At 44.4% G+C, this 21,588-nt stretch overlaps 1 protein-coding gene across 1 annotated transcript in view; it reads left to right on the top strand.

The window, feature by feature from the left end:
- Positions 1–21,588, top strand: part of si (sucrase-isomaltase (alpha-glucosidase)) — a 116,988-nt gene that overhangs the window by 58,247 nt on the left and 37,153 nt on the right. The window contains exons 23-29 of the mRNA XM_055895063.1: positions 396–445; positions 541–708; positions 6,458–6,616; positions 6,774–6,980; positions 7,232–7,386; positions 7,594–7,762; positions 9,925–10,021. Of these exons, the coding sequence (XP_055751038.1) occupies positions 396–445; positions 541–708; positions 6,458–6,616; positions 6,774–6,980; positions 7,232–7,386; positions 7,594–7,762; positions 9,925–10,021 (1,005 nt within the window). The remainder of the gene's footprint in view (positions 1–395; positions 446–540; positions 709–6,457; positions 6,617–6,773; positions 6,981–7,231; positions 7,387–7,593; positions 7,763–9,924; positions 10,022–21,588) is intronic.

Raw genomic sequence — 21,588 nt, 5'->3', positions numbered from 1 at the left:
AACACATATGGAATCATGTAGTAACCAAACAAGTGTTTATTCGTAAGATGAGGACTTGCTTTCATAATTAATCTCTCTCTCTCTCTCTCTCTCTCTCTCTCTCTCTCTCTCTCTCTCTCTCTCTCTCTCTCTCTCTCTCTCTCTCTCTCTCTTCTCTCTCTCTCTCCTCTCTCTCCTCCTCTCTCTCCTCTCTCTCTCTCTCCTTCTCTCTCTCTCTCTCTCTCTCTCTCTCTCTCTCTCTCTCTCTCTCTCTCTCTCTCTCTCTCTCTCTCTCTCTCTCTCCTCTCTCTCTCTCTCTCTCTCTCTCTCTCTCTCTCTCTCTCTCTCTCTCTCTCTCTCTCTCTCTCTCTCTCTCTCTCTCTCTCTCTCTCTCTCTCTCTCTCTCTCTCTCTCAGATACCGTTGAAACTGGCAACTACATGCACTACCAGTTCTCTGTTAACAATGTAAGTAGATGTTATTAATTATACCAAAACAAGTAAAATCTTACCTAAGATCAGTGTCTAGGTGTAACCTCATTCTACTGTATGTTCTCACTCAGGGCGAGTTGACCATCCAGGTGATGCATTCTGGGTACATTGACCCAAACAACCTGAAGTTTGAGAACATCACCGTGTTGGGAGTCTCCAGTCCCCCCGTGACTGTCAATGTTACCCACAACAACAACAATGTCGTCGTATCTACTTTCAAATATGACATCGTCAAGCAGGTAACCAAGGCTGCTGTTGCTACCCAACATACATGACTCTCACAGATACAGTGGAGCGGAGGACCTTGAGAGAACTGCCTATCACTACTGTTAGAGGTATTAACATGGTGGTAGGTATGATAGAGGTATTAACATGGTGGTAGGTATGATAGAGGTACTAACATGGTGGTAGGTTTGATAGAGGTATTAACATGGTGGTAGGTAGGTATGATAGAGGTACTAACATGGTGGTAGGTAGATAGAGGTATTAACATGGTGGTAGGTTTGATAGAGGTATTAACATGGTGGTAGGTATGATAGAGGTACTAACATGGTGGTAGGTATGATAGTGGTACTAACATGGTGGTAGGTATGATATAGGTACTAACATGGTGGTAGGTATGATAGAGGTATTAACATGGTGGTAGGTATGATAGAGGTATTAACATGGTGGTAGGTATGATAGAGGTACTAACATGGTGGTAGGTATGATAGTGGTACTAACATGGTGGTAGGTATGATAGTGGTACTAACATGGTGGTAGGTATGATATAGGTACTAACATGGTGGTAGGTATGATAGAGGTATTAACATGGTGGTAGGTATGATAGAGGTACTAACATGGTGGTAGGTATGATAGAGGTATTAACATGGTGGTAGGTATGATAGTGGTATTAACATGGTGGTAGGTATGATAGTGGTACTAACATGGTGGTAGGTATGATATAGGTACTAACATGGTGGTAGGTATGATAGAGGTACTAACATGGTGGTAGGTATGATAGAGGTATTAACATGGTGGTAGGTATGATAGAGGTACTAACATGGTGGTAGGTATGATAGAGGTATTAACATGGTGGTAGGTATGATAGTGGTACTAACATGGTGGTAGGTATGATAGAGGTACTAACATGGTGGTAGGTATGTATGATAGAGGTACTAACATGGTGGTAGGTATGATAGAGGTACTAACATGGTGGTAGGTATGATAGTGGTACTAACATGGTGGTAGGTATGATAGAGGTATTAACATGGTGGTAGGTATGATAGAGGTATTAACATGGTGGTAGGTATGATAGAGGTATTAACATGGTGGTAGGTATGATAGAGGTATTAACATGGTGGTAGGTATGATAGAGGTACTAACATGGTGGTAGGTATGATAGTGGTATTAACATGGTGGTAGGTATGATAGTGGTACTAACATGGTGGTAGGTATGATAGAGGTATTAACATGGTGGTAGGTAGGTATGATAGAGGTACTAACATGGTGGTAGGTATGATAGAGGTATTAACATGGTGGTAGGTAGGTATGATATAGGTACTAACATGGTGGTAGGTATGATAGAGGTACTAACATGGTGGTAGGTATGATAGAGGTACTAACATGGTGGTAGGTATGATAGAGGTACTAACATGGTGGTAGGTAGGTATGATAGTGGTACTAACATGGTTGTAGGTATGATATGATAGTGGTACTAACATGGTGGTAGGTAGGTATGGATAATAGAGGTAGCTACCGAACATGGTGGTAGGTTGGTATGCTAGAGGTAGCTTCTACCATGGTGGTAGGTAGGTATGATAGAGGTCGCTACTACCATGGTGGTAGGTAGGTATGATAAGTGTAGCTATTAACATGGTGGTAGGTAGGTATGATAGAGGTAGTTTCTACCAAGGTGGTAGGTAGGTATGATAGAGTTACTTACATGGTGGTAGGTAGGTATGCTAGAGGTTGCTACTAACATGGTGGTAGGAAGGTATGATAGAGGTTTGCTACTAACATGGTGGTAGGTAGGTGTGATAGAGTTACTTACATGGTGGTAGGTAGGTATGACATAGGTATCTACTACCAAGGTGATAGGTAAGTTTGATATTGGTTCTAACATGGTGGTAGGTAGGTATGGATGATAGAGTAAGCCACTAACATGGTGGTAGACAGATATGATAGAGGTATATTCTACCATGGTGGTAGGTAGGTATGATAGCGGTAGCTTCTACCATGGTGGTAGGTAGGTAGGTATGATAGCTGTATCCTCTACCATGGTGGTAGGTAGGTATGATATAGGTAGCTATTAACATGGTGGCAGGTAGGTAGTTATGATAGCGGTAGCTTCTACCATGGTGGTAGGTAGGTAGGTAGATAGGTGTGATAGAGGTAGCTATTAACATGGTGGTAGGTAGGTAGGTAGGTAGGTATGATATAGGTAGCTATTAGCATGGTGGTAGGTAGGTAGGTATGATATAGGTAGCTATTAACATGTTGGTAGGTAGGTAGGTATGATAGCGGTGACTTCTACCATGGTGGTAGGTAGGTATGATATAGGTAGCTATTAAGCTATTAACATGGTGATAGGTAGGTAGGTATGATATAGGTAGCTATTAACATGGTGGTAGGTAGGTAGGTATGATAGCGGTAGCTTCCACCATGGTGGTAGGAAGGTAGATATGGATGATAGAGGTAGCTATTAACACGGTGGTAGGTAGGTAGGTAGGTATGATAGCTGTAGCTTCTACCATGGTGGTAGGTAGGTAGGTATGATATAGGTAGCTATTAACATGGTGGTAGGTAGGTAGGTAGGTAGGTATGATAGCGATAGCTTCTACCATGGTGGTAGGTAGGTATGATAGAGGTCGCTATTAACATGGTGGTACGTAGGTAGGTATGATAGCGGTAGCTTCTACCATGGTGGTAGGTAGGTAGGTAGGTAGGTATGATAGAGGTAGCTATTAACATGGTGTTAGGTAGGTAGGTATGATAGCGATAGCTTCTACCATGGTGGTAGGTAGGGATGATATAGGTAGCTATTAACATGGTGGTACGTAGGTAGGTATGATAGCTGTAGCTTCTCTCATGGTGGTAGGTATGTAGGTAGGTAGGTATGATATAGGTAGCTATTAACATGGTGGTAGGTAGGTATGATAGCGATAGCTATTAACATGGTGGTAGGTAGGTATGATATAGGTAGCTATTAACATGGTGGTAGGTAGGTAGGTATGATATAGGTAGCTTCTCTCATGGTGGTAGGTATGTAGGTAGGTAGGTATGATAAGTGTAGCTATTAACATGGTGGTAGGTAGGTATGATATAGGTAGCTATTAACATGGTGGTAGGTAGATAGGTATGATATAGGTAGCTATTAACATGGTGGTAAGTAGGTATGATATAGGTAGCTATTAACATGGTGGTAGGTAGGTAGGTATGATATAGGTAGCTATTAACATGGTGGTAGGTAGGTAGGTATGATATAGGTAGCTATTAACATGGTGGTAGGTAGGTATGATAGCGGTAACTTCTACCATGGTGGTAGGTAGGTATGATATAGGTAGCTATTAACATGGTGGCAGGTAGGTAGGTAGGTATGATAGCGGTAGCTTCCACCATGGTGGTAGGTAGGTAGGTAGGTAGGTGTGATAGAGGTAGCTATTAAAATGGTGGAAGGTAGGTAGGTATGATAGCTGTAGCTTCTACCATGGTGGTAGGTAGGAAGGTAAGTATGATATAGGTAGCTACTAACATGGTGGTAGGTAGGTATGGATGATAGAATGTAGCTACTAGCATGGTTGTAGGTAGGTATGGATGATAGAGGTATTAACATGGTGGTAGGTAGGTATGGATGATAGAGGTAGCTACTAACATGGTGGTAGGTATGGATGATAGAGGTAGCTACTAACATGGTGGTGGTAGGTATGGATGATAGAATGTAGCTACTAGCATGGTTGTAGGTAGGTAGGTAGGTAGGTATGGATGACAGAGGTATTAACATGGTGGTAGGTAGGTATGGATGATAGAGGTAGCTGCTAACATGGTGGTAGGTATGGATGATAGAGGTAGCTACTAGCATGGTTGTAGGTAGGTAGGTAGGTAGGTATGGATGATAGAGGTATTAACATGGTGGTAGGTAGGTATGGATGATAGAGGTAGCTGCTAACATGGTGGTAGGTATGGATGATATAGGTAGCTACTAACATGGTGGTAGGTATGGATGATATAGGTAGCTACTAACATGGTGGTAGGTATGGATGATAGAGGTAGCTACTAACATGGTGGTAGGTATGGATGATAGAGGTAGCTACTAGCATGGTGGTAGGTATGGATGATATAGGTAGCTACTAACATGGTGGTAGGTATGGATGATAGAGGTAGCTACTAACATGGTGGTAGGTATGGATGATAGAGGTACTAACATGGTGGTAGGTATGGATGATATAGGTAGCTACTAACATGGTGGTAGGTATGGATGATAGAGGTAGCTACTAACATGGTGGTAGGTATGGATGATAGAGGTACGAACATGGTGGTGGTAGGTAGGCGGAAGTGTTAGCTATATCTCAGACAGACCAGGGTTACCTACAGTTTAACCTGTCAGGAGGAATTTTCTTTACTGGGATTCCTCTATTTCAGCCACACTCATTGCTGACAGTTGTATTAAATCGTGCACACAGCCATGCAATCTCCATATCCAAACATTGGCATTAGAACGGCCTTACTGAAGAGCTCTTAGGATGCCACCTTTCCAACAGGTCAGTTTGTCAAGTTTCTGCCCTGCTAGAGCTGCCCCGGTCAACTTTAAGCACTGATAATTCAGGGCGGCAGGTAGCCTAGTGGTTAGAGGGTTGGGCCAGTAACCGAAAGGTTGCTGTATCGAATCATTGAGCTGACAAAGTAAAAATCTGTTGTTCTGCCCCTGAACAAGGCAGTTAACCCTCTTTTCCCCAGTAGGTCATCATTTTAAATAAGAATTTGTTCTTAACTGACTTGCCTAGTTAAAAATAGGTTCATTTAAAAAAAAATGTAGAGCAACAACGGCTCAGCCGCAAAGTGGTAGGCCACACAAGCTCCTGCTTCTTTCCTCGGTTGCAACACTCACTACCAAGTTCCAAACTGCCTCTGGGAGCAACGTCAGCACAAGAACTGTTCGTCGGGAGTTTCATGAACTGGGTTTCCAAGGCCAAGTAGCCGCACACAAGCCTAAGAACACCGTGCGCAATGCCAAACGTCGGTTTGAGTGGCGTAAAGCTTCCCACCATTGGACTCTGAGCAGTGGAAACACATTCTCTGGAGAAATGAATCACGCTTCTCCATCTGGCAGTCCGATGGACGAATCTGGGTTTGGCGGATGCCAGGACAACGCTACCTGCCCAAATGCATAGTGCCAACTGTAAAGTTTGGTGGTGGAGGAATAATGGTCTGGGTCTGTTTTCATGGTTCTGGCTCCTTAGTTCCAGTAAAGGGAAATCTTAACGCTACAGCATACAATGACGTTCTAGACTATTCTGTGCTTCCAACTTTGTGGCAACAGTTTTGGGGAAGGCCCTTTTCTGTTTCAGCATGACAAAGCCCCCGAGCACAAAGCGAGGTCCATACAGAAACGGTTTGTCGAGATCGGTGTGGAAGAACTTCAACCCCATCCAACACCTTTGGGATGAATTGTAAAGCTGTCTGCAAGCCAGGCTTAATCGACCAACATCAGTGCCCGACCTCACTAATGCTCTTGTGGCTGAATGGAAGTGAGTCCCCAAAGCAATGTTCCAGCATCTAGTGGAAAGTCTTCCCAGAAGAGTGGAGGCTTTTATAGCAGCAAAGCGGGGAGCAACTCCATATTAATGCATAAGAAAAGCCCTTAGCTGTGGTATATTGGCCATATTCCACACCCCATCATGACTTATTGCTTAAATATACTCTCTGTCTCTCACTTTGTCCCCCCACCCATCTCGCTCCCCCTCTGTCACCTATCTCCCACTTCCCTCCCCCCTCCTCTCTTGGTCCTAGGTGTTGTATCTGAGAGATTTGAATCTGACTCTGGGTCAGAACTACATCGTGCGATGGGATCAGAACAGAGATCCAACGCCAGAGACCCAGCGCTTTGACTGCTACCCAGAGCCCGACAGTGACGAGACCAAGTGTCGGGCCAGGGGCTGCATCTGGGGGGTGGGTCTCAAATATACACACACACACACGCACACACCCCCCACACACACACACGCACACACACACGCACGGGCGCGCGCACGCACGCTCACACACCTCCAGAGGTATTTAATCAAAACACCCATGTTGATACTTTTAATGTCTCTCTCCTGACCAGACGTCTGCCAATGAAGGCGTCCCGTGGTGTTACTACCCAGAGGACTATGGTTACACCGCTACCACGGTGATAGAGCAACCTTCCGGCTGGATCTTCGACATCACGCGGAACGCTGGGCTCCGGAGCAGCGGAAGACCGGAATCTCCAGACATAAACTCTCTCAGAGTGGAGATCAAATACCACAGTGCAGACCTGCTGCAGTTTAAGGTTCCTTCCCTCTTTTGACTGAAAGATTGGAATGACTCAGTTGGTGTCACATGGCTCTCATGGCTCTCTCTCTCTCTCTCTCTCTCTCTCTCTCTCTCTCTCTCTCTCTCTCTCTCTCTCTCTCTCTCTCTCTCTCTCTCTCTCTCTCTCTCTCTCTCTCTCTCTCTCTCTCTCTCTCTCTCTCTCTCTCTCTCTCTCTCTCTCTCTCTCTCTCTGTCTTTCTATCTGTGTCTTTCTATCTCTCTCTCTAGATCTATGACCCTACAAATAAGCGGTTTGAGGTTCCTGTCCCCCTTAATGTCCCCTCCACCCCAGAGACAGATGGGAACAAGAGACTTTATATCGTCCAGGTCCAAAAACAGCCTTTTGGCATCCAGGTCACCAGAAAGAGCACTGGCACATTAATGTAAGTGACCTCCCTCATAGCCACAGTCACTGGATGCTAACACCACCATAGATCTGAGAATGGGGTACAAACAATGACCATGCTGGTGAAGGATGAATAAAAATCTCTCTCTCTCTTTCTCGCTCTCGCTCTCTCTCTCTCTCTCTCTCTCTCTCTCTCTCTCTCTCTCTCTCTCTCTCTCTCGCTCTCGCTCTCTCCCTCTCTCAGATGGGACTCTGCGTTGCCAGGCTTTACCTTCTCAGATCTGTTCATCCAGGTGTCAACACGTCTGTCTTCAGATTATGTCTATGGCTTTGGAGAGACAGAACACACCTCATACAAACACGATCTCAACTATAATACCTGGGGCATGTTCACTAAGGACCAGCCTCCTGGGGTGAGTCACTCACACACACACATGCACTGACGCACACACACGCTCCCAAACACAGTAGACATTATATTTCATTGAAAACTTCCTATCAGTGTCTGTTGGCATTTGACCAGATGGAGCAGTATAATGATGACATTCATAATGCCCACGCAGGGCCAAGAAGTCTGCTCATGGCTGCTTTATCCTGTTTAATTGCTGAGCTGTTATGACAACTCCACATGGTACTGCAGTGTGTATGTTCCCCTCTTGAGCCTCTCCTATGTGTGTGTGTGTTTGTGTGTGTGTGTGTGTGTGTGGGTGTGCTCGTGCGTTTTTGTGTGATTGTGTGTGTCGTCATTAGCTGTCAGTCCTTGTTAGAGCTAACAACCTTTCTCTTCTGACTCGTGACATCATGCCACGTCCTAATGCCACCAGGTCCCCGAAACACACACACACACACACGCACGCACGCACGCACACACACACACACACACACACACACACACGCAGAGACAGACAGAGGCATACCTCAGAGCCATCACATTTAACATGAACATGTTCCTTTTTGTCATGGAACAGGTAGTAATGACTTTGATATTCCCAGTGGTAACCTGTCTCTATCTCTGCCTCCACAGAGGGATCTCAGTAACCTGTCTCTATCTCTGCCTCCACAGAGGGATCTCAGTAACCTGTCTCTATCTCTGCCTCCACAGAGGGATCTCAGTAACCTGTCTCTATCTCTGCCTCCACAGAGGGATCTCAGTAACCTGTCTCTATCTCTGCCTCCACAGAGGGATCTCAGTAACATGTCTCTATTTCTGCCTCCACAGAGGGATCTCAGTAACCTGTCTCTATCTCTGCCTCCACAGAGGGATCTCAGTAACCTGTCTCTATCTCTGCCTCCACAGAGGGATCTCAGTAACCTGTCTCTATCTCTGCCTCCACAGAGGGATCTCAGTAACCTGTCTCTATCTCTGCCTCCACAGAGGGATCTCAGTAACATGTCTCTATTTCTGCCTCCACTGAGGGATCTCAGTAACCTGTCTCTATCTCTGCATCCACAGAGGGATCTCAGTAACCTGTCTCTATCTCTGCCTCCACAGAGGGATCTCAGTAACATGTCTCTATTTCTGCCTCCACAGAGGGGTCTCAGTAACCTGTCTCTATCTCTGCCTCCACAGAGGGATCTCAGTAACCTGTCTCTATCTCTGCCTCCACAGAGGGATCTCAGTAACTTGTCTCTATCTCTGCCTCCACAGAGGGATCTCAGTAACCTGTCTCTATCTCTGCCTCCACAGAGGGATCTCAGTATCCTGTCTCTATCTCTGCCTCCACAGAGGGATCTCAGTAACCTGTCTCTATCTCTGCCTCCACAGAGGGATCTCAGTAACCTGTCTCTATCTCTGCATCCACAGAGGGATCTCAGTAACCTGTCTCTATCTCTGCCTCCACAGAGGGATCTCAGTAACCTGTCTCTATCTCTGCCTCCACAGAGGGATCTCAGTAACCTGTCTCTATCTCTGCCTCCACAGAGGGATCTCAGTAACCTGTCTCTATCTCTGCCTCCACAGAGGGATCTCAGTAACCTGTCTCTATCTCTGCATCCACAGAGGGATCTCAGTAACCTGTCTCTATCTCTGCATCCACAGAGGGATCTCAGTAACCTGTCTCTATCTCTGCCTCCACAGAGGGATCTCAGTAACCTGTCTCTATCTCTGCCTCCACAGAGGGATTTCAGTAACCTGTCTCTATCTCTGCCTCCACAGAGGGATCTCAGTAACCTGTCTCTATCGCTTCCTTCACAAAGGGAACTCAGTATGCAATCTATATCTCTGCCTCCACAGAGGGAACTCAGTATCCAGTCTCTCTTTCTGCCTCCACAGAGGGAACTCAGTATCCAGTCTCTCTCTGTCTCCACAGAGGGAACTCAGTATCCAGTCCCTCTCTCTGCCTCCACAGAGGGAACTCAGTATCCAGTCCCTCTCTCTGCCTCCACAGAGGGAACTCAGTATCCAGTCCCTCTCTCTGCCTCCACAGAGGGAACTCAGTATCCAGTCTCTCTCTTTCTGCCTCCACATAGGGAACTCAGTATCCAGTCTCTATCTGTGCCTCCACTCAAATTACCTCTGTGACTCTCTGATCTAATGCATCATTTTTAATCTCTCTCTCTATCTCTCCCGGTACAGTATAAGTTGAATGGCTATGGTGTGCATCCCTTCTATATGGGTCTAGAGACGACCGCCGATGCTCACGGTGTACTACTGCTGAACAGCAACGCTATGGGTGAGGACAACGCACACATTCACACACACACACTTTATGTGCCTGGCCATATGCATTCAGTCATATATTCATTCATCTATGTATATTTATGTGAACGTGTGAGGACACTTTGCAACGTGTTAGCATATGTCCTTCTGACAGAATGTACAGTATATAACTTACATCATTGGAGACAATTCTGCACAGCACACACTGAAAAGAGTCACATGCTTTTATCCTTCTGGACCAGACTGAATAAACAACAACAATCACAGCCAAAGAACTTTCTGTGTCCAGGGCATGAAACAACACTGGTGTCACTTCAGCTGCAGGTGTTCTGATAGGATATAAGACAATGTTTTTCAGTCGTTCGCATAAGGACTGTCTGCTAAATGACTGAAATGTAAATGTTCAATGTAATGGTACTCAAATCAAAGAAAAATGTATTGGTCACATGATCATAGGTAGCAGATGTTATTGATCACATGAACATATTTAGCAGATGTTATTGATCACATGATCATATGTAGCAGATGTTATTGGTCACATGAACATATTTAGCAGATGTTATTGATCACATGATCATATGTAGCAGATGTTATTGGTCACATGATCATATTTAGCAGATGTTATTGGTCACATGAACATATTTAGCAGATGTTATTGGTCACATGATCATATTTCGCAGATGTTATTGGTCACATGATCATATTTAACAGATGTTACTGGTCACATTAACATATTTAACAGATGTTATTGGTCACATGATCATATTTAACAGATGTTACTGGTCACATTAACATATTTAACAGATGTTATTGGTCACATGATCATATTTAGCAGATGTTACTGGTCACATTAACATATTTAGCAGATGTTATTGGTCACATTAACATATTTAACAGATGTTATTGGTCACATGATCATATTTAGCAGATGTTACTGGTCACATTAACATATTTAGCAGATGTTATTGGTCACATTAACATATTTAGCAGATGTTATTGCGGGTGTTTCTCGAAATGCTTGTGTTCCTAGATCCAACAGCGCAGTAATAACTAACAATACACAACGAAACAAACAAATCTAACAGTAAAATAATGGAATTAAGAAATATAGAAATATCAGAGCGATCAATGTCTGAGTCCAGGGTATACAGTGCATTGAGAAAGTATTCAGACCCTTTGACTTTTTCCACCTTTTCTTACGTTACAGCCTTATTCTAAAATTGATTAAATTGTTTTTTTTTCTTCAACATCAATCTACACACAGAACCCCATAATGACAAAGGAAAAACTGTTTTTATGAAATGTTAGCGAATGTATAAGTATTCAGACCCTTTACTCAGTATTTCTTTGGGTATGATGCTACAAGCTTGGCACACCTGTATTTGCGGAGTTTCTCCCATTCTTCTCTGCAGATCCTCTCAAGATCTGTCAGGTTGAATGGGGAGCGTCGCTGCACAGCTATTTTAAGGTCTCTCCAGAGATGTTCGATCGGGTTCAGGTCCGGGCTCTGGCTGAGGATCAGTGAAGTGGAGGTGTTGTTTCCTACCTTCACCACCTGGGGGCGGCCCGTCAGGAAGTCCAGGACCCAGTTGCACAGGGCGGGGTTCAGACCCAGGGCCCTGAGCATAATGAGGAGTTTGGAGGGTACTATGGTGTTGAATGCTGAGCTTTAGTCAATGAACAGCATTCTTATGTAGGTTAAATGTAATGTAAATGTATTCCTCTTGTCCAGATGGTATAGGGCAGTGTGCAGTGTGATGGTGATTGCATCATCCGTGTATCTATTGGGGTGGCATGCAAATTGCAGTAGGTGACAGGTAAGGTGGGTGTCATTGATATGATCCTTGACTAGTCTCTCAAAGAGTCTCTCTTGATGACAGAAGTGAGTGCTACGGAGTGATAGTAATTTAGTTCAGTTACCTTCACTATCTTGGGTACAGGAACAGTGGTGGACATCTTGAAGCAAGTGGGAACAGCAGACTGGTATAGGGAGAGATGGAATATGTACGTAAACACTCCAGCAAATTGGACGCGGCTAGGGATGCCGTCTTTGCCGGCAGCCTTGCAAGGGTTAAGACGCTTAAATGTCTTACTCACATTGGCCACGGAGGAGGAGAGCCCACAGTCTTCGGAAGTGGCCCGCGTTGTTGGCACTTTGTTATCCTCAAAGCGGGCGAAGAAGGTGTTTAGCTTGTCTGGGAGCAAGACGTCGGTGTCTGCAACGTTGCTCGACTTCCCTTCGTAGTCCGTGAGACCCTGCCACATGCGTCTCGTGTCTGAGCCGTTGAAATACAACTCCATTTTGTCTCTGTACTGACTTTTTGCCTGTTAGATTGCCTTATGCGTAACTGGGCTGTTTGTTTTCAACCATATTCCCAGTCACTTTGCACGAATACTGCCATCTATCGACTGTTTATGATTCTGATTGATTCACTTCCTGATGAACTCAATAACCGTGTCAGTGTATACGTCAATGTTATTCTCAGAGGCAACCCAGAACGTATCTCAGGCTGCATGATCAAAACAATCTTGAAGCATGGATTCCGATTGGTCAGACCAGTGTTGTGTAGACCTTAGTATGGGTTCTTCCTTTTGAGTTTCTGCCTGTAGAAAGGGTGGAGCAGAATGGAATCGTGATCTGATTTGCCAAAGGGAGGGCGGGGGAGGGCCTTGTAGCCATCCCGAATAGGAGAGTAACAATGGTTGAGAGTTTTTTAAGCGCGAGTACTACTGGTAATGTGTTTGGCCGAACTTCCGTAGTGTTTTCCTCTTCAGTTGTGTTTTCCTTAGATTGGCTTTTTTCAAGTCTCCAGCTACAATACATGCAACTTCCGGATATGATGTTGTTACGCACGCCTCTGAGAAGAGGGAACGCAACTCCCTGCTATAACTCAACTCTCTGAAGTGCAAGAGGTATGGACTGTAGGTGCGAGCAAGGATGACACAAAAGCAGATTTTACCGTTTACTTGGATTTATTTTCTTACACGGTAATATGGGGAAAAGGGGCTGGACGGAACCAAAGCAAAGAAAGTAAATATCAAAGTTCCCCCTATCCTATCTAACCTGCCTATCCACTTAACTTACATAACACCGCCTGGTGCCCTAACCAAAATACAGGGGGTGGTCCGCCCAGGTCTTACCTAGTGTGCCTAGACAGTAAATATACTACGGGTATATGTATGCCCTCGGGCCTCTTGCCTAAGCACTCCCAAAGTGCCTTCTCCTTCCCCCCTGGGAACAAACGAAACAGAGTAATTATTAACGATTTCACAAACACTCACAAACACAGGACATAGAAAAACTGCTACCAACAACAACAGAACTGCTACCAACAACAACAGTACATACCACACTTTCTGATACACAACCAACACTATATCACAATCTAATTTTTCTCTCTCTCAATCTCCAAATCTCCAAATCTCTACTCCTTATCTCATCTCTCTCTCTCTCTCTCCTGGGGCAGAACACTGGCTTTTATCTTCAGGTGGCAATGGTGATTAGTGTCAGCTGCTTCTTGACGAGGGGGCGGGGTCAGCTCCAATCAACAATTAGCCTGGGGGTAGACCAATCAGCTGGTTGGGGAGTACTTCCAGAAGCCATCTCCTGAAACACACACACTAAAATACAAAACAGAACACAGAAACTGGGGAACGTAACAGATGTTTATAAGATGTTTACAGTTTGCACAAAGTCCAGTGAAGTTCCTTGAGAGCCGTCGTGGTATCGGCTTGAGGGGGAATATACACGGCTGTGACGATGACCGAAGATAATTCTTGCGGGAGGTAATGCGCAGGGTATCCTAGTGGTTAGAGCGTTGGACTAGTAACCGAAAGGTTGCAAGTTCAAATCCCCGAGCTGAAAAGGTACAAATCTGTCGTTCTGCCCCTGAACAGGCAGTTAACCCACTGTTCCTAGGCCGTCATTGAAAATAAGAATTTGTTCTTAACTGACTTGCCTCGTTAAATGAAGGTAAAATAAAAAAATAAAATGCGGGAGGCATTTGGTTGTGACGTATTCTAGGTCGGTTGAACAAGTTCCCTCCAGCTGTTTTTAATAATGCAAAAAAACATTCTGGGCTAATAATGTGAGCGATAACACAACAACAACAACAACAAAATACTGCAGGGTTGTTTTGGAGCTATAAACAGAGCCGCCATGTCTATCTGCACCATTTAGTTCATTATTGTATTCCCTAGGGATCACACTGGACGCTGATACTACGGTGATGATAGGAATCGTAGTGTACCAGATAATGAGTGTTCTTGGTATGGTTGATACCAAACCAGTATGCACTGAAAGCCCTGATATGACTTAGAGCTGAGAGAGAGAGAGAGAGAGCGAGAGAGAGAGAGAGAGAGAGAGTGTCTCATTTAGTGTCACAGAACACCCCACCCCCCCATCCATCTCTCTCTCTCTTAGTTGTTCTCTCTGTATTGGCATTGGAATGCGACTTCAGATCTTTTGGAGCATTAGCAGTCTCTGCCTCCCTCTAACACACCCACTCATTTCCCCTTCTCTATCTCTATCTCTCTCTCTCTATCTCTCTCACTATCTCTCTCTCTTCTTTCTCTCTCTATCTCTCTCTATCTATCTTTCTCTCTCTCTATCTCTCTCTTTCTCTATCTCTATCTCTCTTTCTCTATCTATCTCTCTCTCTCTCTCTATCTCTCTTTCTCTCTCTATCTCTATCTCTCTCTCTATCTCTCTCTCTCTATCTCTCTCTCTATATACAGTGGGGCAAAAAAGTATTTAGTCAGCCACCAATTGTGCAAGTTCTCCCACTTAAAAAGATGAGAGAGGCCTGTAATTTTCATCATAGGTACACTTCAACTATGACAGACAAAATGAGAAGAAAAAAATCCAGAAAATCACATTGTAGGATTTTTTATGAATTTATTTGCAAATTATGGTGGAAAATAAGTATTTGGTCAATAACAAAAGTTTATCTCAATACTTTGTTATATACCCTTTGTTGGCAATGACAGAGGTCAAACGTTTTCTGTAAGTCTTCACAAGGTTTTCACACACTGTTGCTGGTATTTTGGCCCATTCCTCCATGCAGATCACCTCTAGAGCAGTGATGTTTTGGGGCTGTTGCTGGGCAACACGGACTTTCAACTCCCTCCAAAGATTTTCTATGGGGTTGAGATCTGGAGACTGGCTAGGCCACTCCAGGACCTTGAAATGCTTCTTACGAAGCCACTCCTTCGTTGCCCGGGCGGTGTGTTTGGGATCATTGTCATGCTGAAAGACCCAGCCACGTTTCATCTTCAATGCCCTTGCTGATGGAAGGAGGTTTTCACTCAAAATCTCACGATACATGGCCCCATTCATTCTTTCCTTTACACGGATCAGTCGTCCTGGTCCCTTTGCAGAAAAACAGCCCCAAAGCATGATGTTTCCACCCCCATGCTTCACAGTAGGTATGGTGTTCTTTGGATGCAACTCAGCATTCTTTGTCCTCCAAACACGACGAGTTGAGTTTTTACCAAAAAGTTATATTTTGGTTTCATCTGACCATATGACATTCTCCCAATCTTCTTCTGGATCATCCAAATGCTCTCTAGCAAACTTCAGATGGGCCTGGACATGTACTGGCTTAACCAGGGGGACACGTGTGGCACTGCAGGATTTGAGTCCCTGGCGGCGTAGTGTGTTACTGATGGTAGGCTTTGTTACTTTGGTCCCAGCTCTCTGCAGGTCATTCACTCGGTCCCCCCGTGTGGTTCTGGGATTTTTGCTCACCGTTCTTGTGCTCATTTTTACCCCACAGGGTGAGATCTTGCGTGGAGCTCCAGATCGAGGGAGATTATCAGTGGTCTTGTATGTCTTCCATTTCCTAATAATTGCTACCACAGTTGATTTCTTCAAACCAAGCTGCTTACCTATTGCAGATTCAGTCTTCCCAGCCTGGTGCAGGTCTACAATTTTGTTTCTGGTGTCCTTTGACAGCTCTTTGGTCTTGGCCATAGTGGAGTTTGGAGTGTGACTGTTTGAGGTTGTGGACAGGTGTCTTTTATACTGATAACAAGTTCAAACAGGTGCCATTAATACAGGTAATGAGTGGAGGACCAAATACTTATTTTCCACCATCATTTGCAAATTAGTTAATTAAAAATCCTACAATGTGATTTTCTGGATTTTTTTTTCTCATTTTGTCGGTCATAGTTGAAGTGTACCTATGATGAAAATTACAGGCCTCTCTCATCTTTTTAAGTGGGAGAACTTGCACAATTGGTGGCTGACTAAATACTTTTTTGCCCCACTGTATATATATATATATCTCTTTCTCTCTCTATCTCTCTCTCTCTCTCTCTCTATCAATTCAATTCAATTCAATTCAAGGGGCTTTATTGGCATGGGAAACATGTGTTAACATTGCCAAAGCAAGTGAGGTAGATAATATACAAAAGTCAAATAAACAATAAAAATGAACAGTAAACATTACACATACAGAAGTTTCAAAACAATAAAGACATTACAAATGTCATATTATATATATGCAGTGTTGTAACAATGTATCTCTCTATCTATATATCTCTCTATCTCTCTCTCTCTCCCAGCCTCTCCCTTTCTCTCTATCTCCCTAATTCTCTCTCTCTCTCTCTCTCTCTCTCTCTCTCTCTCTCTCTCTCTATCTCCCTAATTTTCTCTCTCTCTCTCTCTCTCTCTCTCTCTCTCTCTCTCTCTCTCTCTCTCTCTCTCTCTCTCTCTCTCTCTCTCTCTCTCTCTCTCTCTCTCTATCTCTCTATCTCTATCTCTATCTCTATCTCTATCTCTATCTTTCTCTCTCTCTCTCTCTTTCTCTCTCTCTCTGTTCATAGGAGTAACAACATGAATTTGGTCAGTGGTGGGTAAGGAGAAAGGAGGGATGTTGAGTGGTTGAGACTGACCATCAGAAAAGTTTTAGTATCATAGTACTAAAGTTTTAGAGTTTTAGTATCATTTAAAAAAAATATTCCAAACAGCAATGCGTTGGCAGGGAAATTCAAGCAAAGCCAATATGCGGTGATATTGTACTGGTACTACGGTACTGTTTTTAATAGGTCATGTTAAAAAGAAATCTGATCTCAGCTTGATTTTGACTCAGAAAGGGATCTTGACTCAGAAAAGATTGGTGACCACTCTCATAGGAGAACTCTTTTTGGTTCTAGTACAATCTTGTTTGGTTCCAGGTAGAACCATTTTGGGTTCCATGTAGAATCCTTTCCACAGAGGGTTCTACCTGGAACCAAAATGGTTCTTCAAAGGGTTCTCCTATGGGGACTGCTGAAGAACCCTTTTAAGTTCTGGATAGCACCTATTTTTCTAACTACAGCTCAAACCACCCCCTTTCTACAGATGTGGTATCTTAATTTGAGCCAGTTTGCTACAGAAGGGAAATAATCATTCAGCAACAGGAAACAACAGGCCTGCTACTGTTGTGTCATCGGCAAATGTAATGATGATGTTGGAGTCTGACTGGCCGTGCAGTCATGAGTGAACAGGGAGTACAGGAGGGGACTGAGCACGCAACCCTGGGGGCCCCTGTGTTGAGGATCAGTGTGGCGGATGTGTTGTTACCGACCCTTACCACCTGGGGGCGGCCCGTCAGGAAGTCCAGGATCCAGTTGCAGAGGGAGGTGTTTAGTCCCAGGGTCCTTAGCTTATTGATGAGCTTTGAGGGCACTATGGTGTTGAACGCTGAGCTGTAGTCAATGAATAGCATTCTCACATAGGTGTTCCTTTTGTCTAGGTGGGAAAGGATAGTGTGGAGTACAATAGTGATTGCATCATCTGTGGATCTATATGCAAATTGGAGTGAGTCTAGGGTTTCTGGGATAATGGTGCTGATGTGAGCCATGACCAGCCTTTCAAAGCACTTTATGGCTACAGACATGAGTGCTACGGGTCAGTAGTCATTCAGGCAGGTTACCTTAGTGTTCTTGGGCACAGGCACTATGGTGGTCTCCTTAAAACATGTTGGCATCACAGACTCGGTCAGGGAGAGGTTGAAAATGTCAGTGAAGACACTTGCCAGTTGGTCAGCGCATGCTGGCAGGACATGTCCTGGTAATCCGTCTGAACCTGCGGCCTTGTGAATGTTGACTTGTTTAAAAACTTCTTATGGCTGCAGTCCCGCTAACGGGATGATATGACAACAGCCAGTGAAAGTGCAGGGCGACAAATTTAAAAAACAGAAATCTCATAATTAAAATTCCTCAAACATACATGTGTTTTATATAATTTTAAAGGTAATCTTGTTGTTAATCCCACAAGTGTCCGATTTCAAATATGCGTTTCAGCGAAAGCACTAGAAACGATTATGTTAGGTCACACCAAACCACAATAAGCACAGCCATTTTTCCAGCGAAAGATAGCAGTCACAAAAAGCCGAAATATAGCTAAAATTAATCACTAACCTTTGATGATCCACATAGTTTCAACAGAAATACTCATCATAAATGTAGATGATAATACAAGTTATACACATGGAATTATAGATATACCTCTCCTTAATGCAACCGCTGTGTCAGATTTCAAAAAAACTTTACGGAAAAAGCAAACCATGCAATAATCTGAGACGGAGCTCAGAACAATAGTAAAATTAGCCACCATGATGGAGTCATAAGAAACCAGAAAATACGTGATAAATGTTTCCTTACCTTTGATGGACTTCATCAGAATGCAGTCCTAGGAATCCCAGGTCCACAATAAATGCTTGATTTGTTCAAAACTGTCCGTTATTTATGTCCAATTAGCTGCTTTGGTTAGCACGTTTGGTAAACAATTCCAAAGTCACAAAGCGCGTCCACTATAATGTGACGAAATGTCCAAAAGTTCCGTAACAGTCAGTAGAAACATGTCAAACGATGTATTGAGTCAATCTTTAGAATGTTGTTAACATACATCTTGAATAACGTTCCAACCGGAGAATTACAATTACTACAGTTGAGCGATGGAACGGAGCTGCCTCTCACGTGAACGCGCGTGTTCAATGCGTGGTCACCTCATGGCAGTGGTGAATCATTCCTGTCTCCTTCGGCCATTTACTCTGGGCGCTTCTGTGCACCTTTCATCCAAGCTACTCAATACTGCCTCTGCAGCCATAAGAAGTAAGAAGGTCTTACTCATTTCGGCTGCGGAGAGCATGATCACACAGTCTTCCAGAACAGCTGGTGCTCTTGTGCATGTTTCAGTGGTATTTGCCTCGAAGCAAGCATAGAAGTAGTTTAGCTCGTCTGGTAGGCTTGTGTCACTGGGCAGCTCTCGGCTGTGCTTTCCTTTGTAGTCTGTAATAGTTTGCAAGCCCTGACACATCCGACGAGCGTCAGAGCGGGTGTTGTACGATTCAATCTTTGTCCTGTATTGAAGCTTTGCCAGTTTGATGGTTCGATGGAGGGCATAGTGTAATTTTTAATATGCTCCCGGGTTAGAGTTCCGCTCCTTGAATCCATCAGCTCTAGCCTTTAGCTCAGTGAGGATGCTGCCTGTAATCCATGGCTTCTGGTTGGGGTATGTACGTACGGTCACTGTGGGGACGACGTCATCGATGTACTTATTGATGAAGCCAATGACTGATGTAACTCCTCAATGCCATCAGGGAAATCAATGAACATATTCCAGTCTGTGATAGCAAAACAGTCCTGTAGTTTAGCATCTGCTTCATCTGACCACTTTTTTTGATCTAGTCACTGGTGCTTCCTGCTTTAATTTTGCTTGTAAGCAGGAATCAGGAGGATATAATTATGGTCAGATTTGCCAAATTGAGGGTGAGGGAGAGCATTGTATGCGTCTCTGTGTGTGGAGTATAGGTGTTCAAGAGATCTTTTTCCTCTGGTTGCACATTTAACATGCTGATAGAAATTTGGTAAAACGGAATTAAGTTTCCCTGCATTAAAGTCCCCGGCTACTAGGAGCGCCGCCTCTGGGTGAGCGTTTTCTTGTTTGCTTATGGCGGAATACAGCTCATTCAATGCTGTCTTAGTGCCAGCCTCTGACTGTGGTGGTATGTAAACAGCTAAGAAAAATACAGATGAAAACTTTCTCAGTAGGTAGTGTTGTCTACAGCTTATCATGAGAAACTCTACCTCAGGCGAGCAATAGCTCGAGACTTCCTTAGATATTGTGCACCAGCTGTTATTTGCAAAAATACATTGTCTTACCAGACGCCGCATTTCTATCCTACCGGAATAGCGTGTAACCAGCCAGCTGTATGTTGATAGTTACAGTTTTTAATGTACTGTTGGTAGTTTAATCTGACGCGTAGTGCGTCAATTTTATTCTCCAAAGATTGCACGTTTGCTTGCAGAATGGAGGGAAGTGTGGGTTTATTCGATCGCCTGCAAATTCTCAAAAGGCAGCCCGCCCTTTGGCCCCTTTTTCTCCGCCTCCTCTTCACTCAAATCACAAGGATTGGGCCTGTTCCCGAGAAAGCAGTATATCTTTCGCATCGGGCTCGTCAAAGTCGAGAAAGGAAAAAGAATATTCTGCCAGTCCGTGGTGAGGAATCGCGGTCCTGATATCCAGAAGTTATTTTCGGTCATAAGAGACGGTAGCAGCAACATTATGTACAAAATAAGTAAATAAGTTACAATCAACACAAATAAGCGAACAAAAAAGCACACTAGGTTGGGTACACATAAAACGTCTGCCTTCCTCTCCGGCGCCATCTTACTCAAGGACCCCTTTCTAACTCCAGCTCAAACATACCCTTTCTAACTCCAGCTCAAACATACCCTTTCTAACTCCAGCTCAAACATACCCTTTCTAACTCCAGCTCAAACATACCCTTTCTAACTCCAGCTCAAACATACCCTTTCTAACTCCAGCTCAAACATACCCTTTCTAACTCCAGCTCAAACATACCCTTTCTAACTCCAGCTCAAACATACCCTTTCTAACTCCAGCTCAAACATACCCTTTCTAACTCCAGCTCAAACATACCCTTTCTAACTCCAGCTCAAAAAAAATGATCTCCAGCAGGCCACAAATGTGCATGTGTCTGCTCAAACGGTCAGAAACAGACTCCATGAGGGTGGTATGAGGGCCCGACGTCCACAGGTGGGGGTTGTGCTTACAGCCCAACACCGTGCAGGACGTTTGGCATTTGCCAGAGAACACCAAGATTGGCAAATTCGCCACTGGCGCCCTGTGCTCTTCACAGATGAAAGCAGGATCACACTGAGCACATGAGCACATGTGACAGACGTAACAGAGTCTGGAGACGCTGTGGAGAACGTTCTGCTGCCGGCAACATCCTCCAGCATGACCGGTTTGGCGGTGGGTCAGTCATGGTGTGGGGTGGCATTTCTTTGTGGGGCCGCACAGCCCTCCATGTGCTCGCCAGAGGTAGCCTGACTGCCATTAGGTACCGAGATGAGATCCTCAGAGCCCTTGTGAGACCATATGCTGACACATGCACATTTGTGGCCTGCTGGAGGTCATTTTGCAGGGCTCTGGCAGTGCTCCTCCTTGCACAAAGGCGGATATAGCGGTCCTGCTGCTGGGTTGTTGCCCTCCTACGGACTCCTCCACGTCTCCTGATGTACTGGCCTGTCTCCTGGTAGCGCCTCCATGCTCTGGACACTACGCTG

Source organism: Salvelinus fontinalis, chromosome 33, assembly GCF_029448725.1.
Source record: "Salvelinus fontinalis isolate EN_2023a chromosome 33, ASM2944872v1, whole genome shotgun sequence".
Classification (NCBI taxonomy): Eukaryota; Metazoa; Chordata; class Actinopteri; order Salmoniformes; family Salmonidae; genus Salvelinus; species Salvelinus fontinalis.
Note: the sequence above shows the minus strand (reverse complement) of the source record. Positions and strands in the feature narration are given on the sequence as shown.